The following is a 9489-nucleotide window of genomic DNA, read 5'->3' as shown; positions in this document are numbered from 1 at the left end:
CCACAGGCACCTAGGGGCCTCCCGAGTGACTCTGAAGCCCAGTCCTGCCCTCTGTCAGCCCCGCAGTGGCTCCAGCTCCCCTGAGCCACGTGGCACCCTCGTGGCAGGGTCCCTCCTCAGCCACACTCCTGCCTCCTGCCCTGGCACTTGGCATGACTGGTCTGGACGTGTGGCCCAGGTGTCCCCAAAGCCCCACCTCTGCTCTCCCCATCCCCACCCTGATCCCGTCTCTTGTTCACCCCCCGTGCATGTAGGGTTCCTTAATTCTTCGGTGACAGTCTCGCTGCAGGCTGTGCCTCTACCGTGGGCGTAGCATGTGACTGAATGGCCCCACCGCTCCTGGCAGGGTCCAGCAGGGTCCGTCCCTGCCCCCTACCGTATCGTTTGCCAGTCCTGACCTGCCCCCGGGAGGAGCCACAGCATGTAGGACTGTGTGCAGGCACTCAGCCAGCGCCGCCACGCTCATCGCCACTAACTTGGCCATCGAGCCACTCCTGAACCTGATGTCTTCTGTGGGAGAAGAGGTCCATCCATGTTCCCTCACCAACTTTGTGGAGGGGCAGTGGGGACCCCCCCGGGCCCAACTGAGCTCCATTGCGTCCCCTAACAGACTCGCCCTCCCCAGGAAGCCGCGTGTGAGGCACGGGCTCGTGTTCCATGGGGAACAAGCCTCTGGGCCTGCAGACCCAGGGTACCTGGGATCCACACCTAGAACAGGGGCTTGGGACGTGGACTCTGCAGTGCTGTGTGTGTGTGTGTGTGTGTGTGTGTGTGTGTATGTGTTTCTTTTCATGTTTTTTCCTTCATTCACTGTGATTGTTGACAGGTCTTCCAGGTCCCAAGCTGGTGCACTGCAAGAGTTTGGCTGGAAGGCTGAGGTGTCCTGAATAACCTTGTGGCTCATGTGAATGCATTTAAAGCAAAAGGTGGTTGATCGATAACAGTGAAAGCCTTGTTTTTCTCTGGTTGTCTGGAATGCGTAGCGTTGTAAGATTTGGGAAAGAAGCCGGGCTCGGTGGCTCAGCCTGTAATCCCGCGCTTTGGAAGACTGAGGTGAGTGGATTGCCTGAGCCCGTGGGTTTGAGACCCGCCTGAGCAACTTGGCGAGAACTCATTTCTACAATAAATCAAAAAACTAGCTGGGCGCCTGTAGTTCCAGCTACTTGGAAGGCTGAGGAGGAAGGATCGCCGGAGCCCAGCAGGTCGAGGCTGCGGTGGCCGGGAGTGTCCACTGCCCTCCAGTCTGGGTGACAGAGTGAGACTCCAACTCAAAAAAAAAAAAAAAAAAGATTTGGGAAAGAATTTGCTACTGTTTTCTTCTCTTGGGGATTATCCCCTTAAAAGTGACTGGGTGCTTTTCATAGAGAAAATAAGCTTTAATTAGAGGGCATAAAGAACACCTAAGTAAATGGAGAGGTATCCTTGTCTTGCTAGTCAGAGCGCTCACGTAATCGCCCATCAGTTTTCACACCTGGTGCATTCAATTCTGTTAGCTAAAATCCTAACGGAATTTTTTGTGGCAGCGTGCCATACTGCTGCTAAAATTAATACAGATGAGTAAATGTGCAGGAGTCATCAGGGCAGACACAGGTGGGCGCTGGCCACAGTCTAGCCTGTGGACCTGCAGCCTGTGCTCCTCCTCCCCCCCCCCCCCGTGAAGCTGCGTGTCAAGACACTCCGGTGACGCACCCGCACACCAGCAGTGCCACACTGGCACCTAGAGCCTCCACCACCTGGAGTCCTGCGTCCCAGCCTTTCACGATGCAAACTTATCTTGTCACGTAGAACATACATGCAGCGATGGGACTTCTTTTGCACCTGGCCTCGGCAGCCTGCTTCTTCTTTTAATCTCTCGACACGGGGTCTCTCCAAGCTGGTCTTCAGCTCCTGGGCAGAAGCGACCCTCCTGCCTCGGCCTCCTGAGCAGTGTGCTTTTGGGGCTTCTCCTCGTGTGGTCATGGTCAGCTGCTTGGTCCTTGGAGGGCAGAGACGTGTTCTGTGTGGAGGACCACTGTGCTTCATCCATGGACAAGCGTGTGGTTTCTTTCCAGTTTGGGTTATTTCATTTTATTTTTTTATTAAAAAAAGATACGGGATACACGTCAGGATTAGCTGCACAACAGGCTGCCTGCAGGTGAAGTTTGGGCCTCACTTAGGTTATTTTGTTTTGTTTTGTTTTTGTTTTTGAGTTGGAGTCTTACTCTGTTGCCCAGACTGGAGTACAATGGCACCCTCCCGGCCACCGCAGCCTCAACCTGCTGGGCTCCGGCAATCCTTCGGCCTCAGCCTTCCAAGTAGCTGGAACTATAGGCGTGTGCTACCACGCCCAGCTAATTTTTGATTTATTGTAGAGATGAGGTCTCGCCAAGTTGCCCAGGCGGGTCTCGAACCCGTGGGCTCAGGCAGTCCACTCACCTCGGCCTCTCAAAGTGCTGGGATGACAGGTTGAACCACCGAGCCTGGCCTCACGTAGGTTATTCTAGGTAAACGTTCGCCTGCAAGTCTTTGAGTGGACCCGTGCTTTCATTTCTCCTGAGTAAACATTCTGCAGTGAGTAGCCAGGTTTGATAGTGGACGTCTGACAACTCTGTCAGAAACTGCCAAACTGCTTCTCCGAGGGACCGTCCGTCTGGCAGCCCACCTGCAGATGTGGGGATCATCCCATTGCCCCGTGCCTCGTCAGCTCCTGGGGTTGGGAGTGTTCCCTTTCAGCCATTCTCTGGGACACGTTCTGGTATCTTATCGCAGCGTTAATTCCGTGATGACCAGTGATGCGCCACATCTTTTCATTTGCTTTTTGGCCATTTGTGTATTTTTTTTGAGTTGGAGTCTTACTCTGTCGCCCAGGCTGGAGTGCAGTGGCATGCTCACAGCCACTGTAGCCTCGACCTGCTGGGCTTAGGTAATCCTTCCACCTCAACCTTCCAAGTAGCTGGAACTACAGGCATGTGCCACCATGCCTGGCTAATTTTTTAAAATTTTATTTATTGTAGAGATGAGGTCTCACCAAGTTGCCCAGGCTGGTCTCAAACCCATGGGCTCAGACAGTCCACTCACCTCAGCCTCCCAGAGTGCTGGAATTATAGGCTGAGCCACCAGCCCCAGCCCATCTGTGTATTTTCTTTGCAAAGTGTCAGTTCCATTTTCTGCCTACTTTTTATTAGACTGTTGGCCTTGTTGCACTGTAAGAGTTCTTCATATGTTCTGGATGCATAGTCCTTCATCAGATGTGGCATTGTGAGTATCTTCTCCCAGTTTGAGGCTAGATTTTTCCTTTCTTTCCGGTACAACTGTTACTTGTGATAATTTGCTTCACAGATGCGAGTCCGGGCACAAGCTTGCTGTGTGTTGTTCACGTAGTCTTCATGCTGTCCTTGGAGGTCTGACGGGCCTTCATTTAGGTGAGCGTAGCAAGACCTGGTCTCCGACTCCGTCGCAGGCAGTTGTGCAGAGGGGTCTTGGGCGAGTGTCGCACACGGCTGGTGGTCTGGGGTGGCTGGCTCCGCAGTTTGGGCCCCAGCTGCCTGTGGGCTTTGTCTCCAAGTGAGGCGTTTCCCCTAGGGATGGGATGGGACAAGAGAGCCTTCTTCAAGCTCTGAAGGCTAAGCCAGAGGAGGGGGCTTGAGGCCAGCCTCCCTCCAGCTGGGCAGTGGTCCTCCGCAGGCTCTGGTGGGTAGGCGACCCTGTTGGGGACACGTGCCCTTCTCCGTCTGGGTCCTGGTGTCCCTTCCCAGCTTTGTTTCTTGGCTGCCGTCCTGAATCTCTCAGACCTTACTTCTCAAGCCAAGAGGCTGGTCCTCTCAGCATGTCTTGCCAGTGAAGATTGCCGTGTTCCCTATTGCCTGGTCGCTCTTAGCCGTGGACACCTGCTACAGATGCCGGTGGCGGCACGTGCCCACCTGGCCTCTGAGCAGCGGTCTGGGCTCCCTGGGAGCACAGGGCTCTCGTCCAGCCTCCTGTGGGTGGGTCTCAGCCTGATGGCCAGCAGACACGGTGTTGTCTGGAGCCACCAGCCGGGGCCCTGGCCAGGTGTGCGTTGGGGGTTGCAGGGTGAAATTTGAGCTCTCTGCTCATGTAGAGGTGCCTGGCCTGCCTGGTGCCTGAGTGTGCAGCAACGCTGTTCAAGCTCTGACATGACATTGTGCATGTTTGGATTCCAGGCGAGCCCACACCCTGACCGTGCTGTTCATCCTCACCTGTGCATTGGGCTACGTGACTCTGCTGGAGGAGACACCGCAGGACACGGCCTACAACACCAAGAGGTAACCCTCCCTCCTCGCCCTGCTTTCTGTGCTGGTGCCTGGTGCCAGGGTGCGGGGGTGGCGAAGGTGGTGGTCCATGACGTCTCTGCTGTGCTTGGCCTGGCCAGGGTCTCAGGGGGCTTTCCCCGGTGTCCACCGGATGCAGCGGGCACCCTCTGTAGTGTCTTACAGGCCTGTGGTGCTGCGTGCCATCCTCGTCTGCAGCCTGGCAGCCCCATCCTGCCTCTCGCTGGCTCCCCAGAGCCCATGTCCTCTCCGTGTGGCCTGCAGCTTGCTCTGCCTTGTTGCTACATTTTACATCTTTAGAGGCTGGAGCATGCTGTGGCCTTCAGTGCTGGAACCTCTGAGTATGGGCATCTCCAGGTGCAGGGTTCGTGGCTGCCAGTGGCGGTTCCCCAGGCAGCTGGTGTGGCTCTTCTGTGCCAGTGTTGACACTGATCTTTCTGGAATTCAACCCACTTCAGGCCGCCAGGCAATTGTCTGATGGACACCTCTGGGGTCAGTAAGGGGTACACTGTCTCTTCGGAGTTGTCTGCAGACAGGCTGATCTAGGTTTGTCCTTTGCCTGGATTCCACAGATTCTGAGGCCAGTCTCAAGTATATGTAGAAGATGAGCTGGTTTCAGAGCACGTTCGTGTATCCTGGGTGTTCTACATGTGACAGACTCACCTCCCATTCTCTTCTGTCCTCTCATGGGTGTCCAGCCCTCAAGGCCAGCCACCACCATCAGGACTCAGGCCCCACTCATTCTGGCTGGATGGCAGGAGGGATCCAGAGAGGGGTGTGCAGACCGGCCCCAGGGTGGGGATGGAGTTAGAGGGAGGCACTGGAGGCTTGTCCTGTTGGGACCTCGGGTTGACTGTGGTTGGGGGAGGTCTGGGGCTTGTGGAACTTCCACTGTCGTGGCAATTCTGGGCCAGCACTTGCTTTTTAGGAAAGCAGGGTCCTCATGTCCTTGTGGGAACTAGATAGGGTGGTCGGGTGCGGGGTGAGCATCATGGCATTCTCACAGGTTTTGGCGGGCCTGGGACACAGGAGTATGCCCAGCCCGGCTATATGGACACTTCAGAGCCACCCACAGCAGACCCCATGACCGAGCCAGTCGCCTCAGGTCAGCTGGTCATTCCTACTTAGAAGGTGCTTCGGGGGGCCTGGATCCGCTCCCCAGTGAACTTGGTCCTCTGTCCTCCCCTGTGAGACGCAGGCACCCTCTCCCTCCTGGGCCTCCCCGTCCTGCTCTGGCTCCACGCTCTGGGCTTTCCTCCCATCTCGCCAGCACCCGGCTCCCAGTCGGCTCCTCTGTTTTCGAGGTCTCAGGTGCCAGCACCCCCGCTGCTCCCCTTGCCTCTGCATGGCCTGCCTGGGGCCCTGCTCGCTCCCCCGCCCGCCCCAGGCAGGCTGTGCGGAGTCACACGGTGTGGGTGTGCACTGGGTAAGAGAGTCCGGAGGTGGACGTGAGAGCTTGCCTTGCACTTCAGGCCCCTGCTGGTGGCCACCTGGGTCTGTGCTTGGTGTCCTGGGTCCCTGTGGACCGCCTAGGGATGCTGGGCTGTGATGTAGAGGCAGTGAGGCGTTGATAGGGAACCCCTGTGGCCTGGAGGGAATGTGGTCTTTTCTTGAATCCCTTAGCACCTGGATGTGGAGGGTCTGCCGGGCACCATGGGGCAGGGAGCAACAAGAAGCAAGACTTGGTCACACCTCCAAAAGTTGTACCGTATGACAAGAAGAATTAGGCCAGAGATGAGCAGTTCCTGTGTCACTGGGCAAGAATTGTCCCAAGGAAGATCTCTCAGAAGAGCAGCCAGGACAGGTGTATCCGGGACTGCCCCCGGGGCATCCACCGGACTCCTGCCAGTTGCACCTCAGAGTCGCCTCCCAGGCCCTGCCCTCCAAGGCCCAGGCGCTGGATGATCCGGACCCAGAGGGGCAGGAACGTAGACCCCCTAACGGGAAGCAGCTATGGCCCCGTGTGGGCACGTCCACCTTCACCAGCCACTGTTCTTTCCTGAGCTCCCCTGACGTGAGGTCCTGGGTCCTTCTGCCTTCCTGTCTTTTCTGGGGTGAGCCCCTGTCTCCTGGGTATGTTCACTGAGAGAGTCAGGAAGTCATAGGACGGGACTCCGGGAGCCTTGGATACTCTCTCCTGTGTTTTAGGGACACCACCCATCTTTCCAGCTCATATTTTCTGACCCCTCAGCCCTCTTGAGAGCACAGAACCATTTGCCCCTCCTGGCCCTATAATTCCGCTGGCGGTACTGACCTGGTCCTGGCATGTTCTGGAAAGCTCCAGCTGCCCCTGGTCACCCAGCACTGGCCACCATTCTGCTGCTGCTTACAGTGAAATTGCTGTGGTGCATCTGTCCTGCATCCGTTATCACCACGCACTCTGGACCTGCACTGCTTCACCCAGGAGTCCTGTAGCCACATGGCACCTGCACTGGGACTGGGTGCTCCTGGGCAGGCATCCCGGAGGCTGTGGGGCTGATTTGAGTCTAATGTGTGGGAGCTACTCGGCACCCTGAGAATAGTTTTTTTTCTTCTTTTTTGAGTCAGTCTCACTGTTGCCCAGGCTGGAGTGTAGTGATATGCTCACGTGAGGCTCACTACAGCCTTAACGTCCTTATCTTAAGTGATCCTTCTGCCTCAGTCTCCTGAGTAGCTAGAAATACAGGTACATGCAACCACACCCGGCTAATTTTTCAATTTTTTTGTAGAAATGAGGTCTCACTATGTTGCCTCTGCTGATTTCTTTCTTTTTTTTTTTTTTTGGAGTCTCACTCTGTCATCCAGACTGGAGTGCAGTGGCTGCTCCCGGCCACCGCAGCCTCGACCTGCTGGGCTCCGGTGATCCTTCCGCCTCAGCCTTCCGAGTAGCCGAAACTACAGGCACATGCTACCACGCCCAGCTGATTTTTTTATTTATTGTAGAGATGAAGTCTCGCTGCCCAGGTGGGTCTCGAACTCACGGGCTCAGGCAATCCACTCACCTCAGCCTCCCAAGGCGCGGGATTACAGGCTGAGCCACCGAGCCCAGCCTCTGCTGGTTTCTAACTCTTGGGCAATCCTCTCGCCTCAGTCTCTCCCTAAGTACTTGGGATTACAGGAGCCACTATGTCTAGGCTCTGAAAGTAGGTTTCTTTTTTTTTTTTTTTGAGTTGGAGTCTCACTCTGTTGCCCAGACTGGAGTGCAGTGCACACTCCCAGCCACCACAGCCTCGAGCTGCTGGGCTCTGGTGATCCTTCTGCCTCAGCCTTCTAAATAGCTGGAACTACAGGTGCGCGCTACCACGCCCGGCTAATTTTTTGATTTATTCTAGAGATGAGGTCTTGCCAAGTTACCCAGGCAGGTCTCGAACCCGTTGGCTCAAGCAATCCACTCACCTCAGCCTCCAAAAGCATGAGATTACAGGCTGAGCCATTAAGCCTGGCTTGAAAGTAGGTTTCTTATCTAGGAAAAACTTATTTTTTTCTTCTAAAGGTTACCCTTATTTTTATTTTTTTATTTTTTGAGTCAGCAGAGTCTCTGTCACCCAGGCTGGAGTTCAGTGGCACACTCATGGCCACCGCAGCCTCGACCTGCTGAGCTCAGGTGATCCTTCCACCTCAGCCTCCAAGTAGCTAGAACTACAGGTGTGCAGCACTATTCCTGGCCAATGTCTTGATTTTATTGTAGAGACAAGGTCTTGCCATATTGCCCAGGCTAGTCTCAAAACGCTTGGGCTCAAACAATCCACTTGCCTCCGACTCCCAAAGTGCTGGTATTATAGACATGAGCCACCGCGCCTAGACAAGGTTGCCCTTGTTTTTAAAAATGAATATTTATGTTATTAAAGTTAAAGATTTAGAAAACTAACTTTTTTTTCTTAAGCTCTCAATTTCAGCTTGTGTATCGGGGTTCTTTTTATGCATCTAACAGGTTCTGTCACTCTTCTTAAGTCAAATATTGACCTATAGTTAATATTATGTATATCTAACTGAAGTAGATAAGTGAATTTTGACAAACGCATACAGCCATATGCCTGGTGCTGCGTGGAGATTTAGAAAATGCCTCGCTTTCCTCTGGCCCTGCCATCAGACCTCCATACCTGACCTGGAAGACACAGAGCCTTCCACAGGGATTTGTTTCGCCTATTCTGGTTTCATGTCAATGGAGTCGCCCAGCGTGGACTCCTCTGTGTCTGGCCTCTTCCACCCAGAATACTCCATGACACAGGTGTTATTGTGTCTTCCAGTGCTGGTTCAGCAGCCTTGCTGGGGAGTTCCTGCTGCGTGAATGTGCCTCAGTTCATTGATGCGTGTGTGTGGGTGACCATGGGGGAGAGTCCGACACTTCTAAGGGGCCTGTAATTAATTTTTCATTCCATTAAAAAATTTAGTATGTTAGGCTGGGCTCGGCGGCTCAGCCTGTAATCCCAACACTTTGGGAGGCCAAGGTGAGTGAATTGCCTGAGCCCGCAGGTTCAAGCCCAGCCCTGGCAACTTGACGATACCTTGCCTCTACAATAAATGTTTTAAAAATTAGCCGAGCATGGTAGCGCACACCTGTAGTTCTAGCTACTTGGAAGGCTGAGGCGGAAGAATCACCAGAGCCCAGCAGGTCGACGCTGGGGTGGCTGTGATGTGCCACAACACTCCAGTCTGGGTGACAGATTGCGACTCCAACTCAAAAAAAAACTTAGTCTGTGAAACCTGCTTACATGTTTTAGTCATATAAAATATATATAGGTGCTTACTACAAATAAGTAAATACAATACATTGAAAATATAAATAAGCTTTATGCAGCTGTACTATATGGAAGAACAGCGTTGGAAGGCTGACACTCCCCAGGCTCCGGACTTATGGTCAAGCTATCGTCCTCATGACAGTGTGGTGGTGACAAAGCAGATGCACAGATAAATGGACCCGAATCAAGAGCCCAGAAACAGGCACACACAGATACCGTCAGCTTGTCTCTGACAGAGGAGCAGAGCCAGTCCAGTAGAGGAAGGGCCCTCTTCGCCTTTTCAGCAGGAGGGCACCTGCGTGCACAAGATAGTCCAGACACAGACTCACGCTGTCCACAGAAGTTAGTTCTGAATGGATTCAAACTCGGTCAGAAAGTAAAATGCAAAACACAAAACTTCTTGAAGAAATCATCGGAGAAAGTCTGGTGACCGTGGGTTTAGTGATGACTTTTTGTTTGTTTGCTTGTTTTTTTTTTTTTTTTTGAGTTGGAGTCTCACTCTG

General features: G+C 53.9%; 1 protein-coding gene across 1 annotated transcript in view; it reads left to right on the top strand.

The window, feature by feature from the left end:
* Positions 1–3875: 3875 nt before the first annotated feature.
* The window catches only part of PTDSS2 (phosphatidylserine synthase 2), a gene marked incomplete at its 3' end in the record, with an annotated part of 21138 nt that continues 15524 nt past the window's right edge, over positions 3876–9489 (top strand). The window contains exons 1-2 of the mRNA XM_021710189.1: positions 3876–3958; positions 4161–4262. Of these exons, the coding sequence (XP_021565864.1) occupies positions 3876–3958; positions 4161–4262 (185 nt within the window). The remainder of the gene's footprint in view (positions 3959–4160; positions 4263–9489) is intronic.

Source organism: Carlito syrichta, unplaced genomic scaffold (genome assembly GCF_000164805.1).
Source record: "Carlito syrichta isolate Samal-C Ts95f unplaced genomic scaffold, Tarsius_syrichta-2.0.1 Scaffold288260, whole genome shotgun sequence".
NCBI lineage: Eukaryota > Metazoa > Chordata > Mammalia > Primates > Tarsiidae > Carlito > Carlito syrichta.
This window is presented reverse-complemented; position numbering and strand designations above follow the sequence as displayed.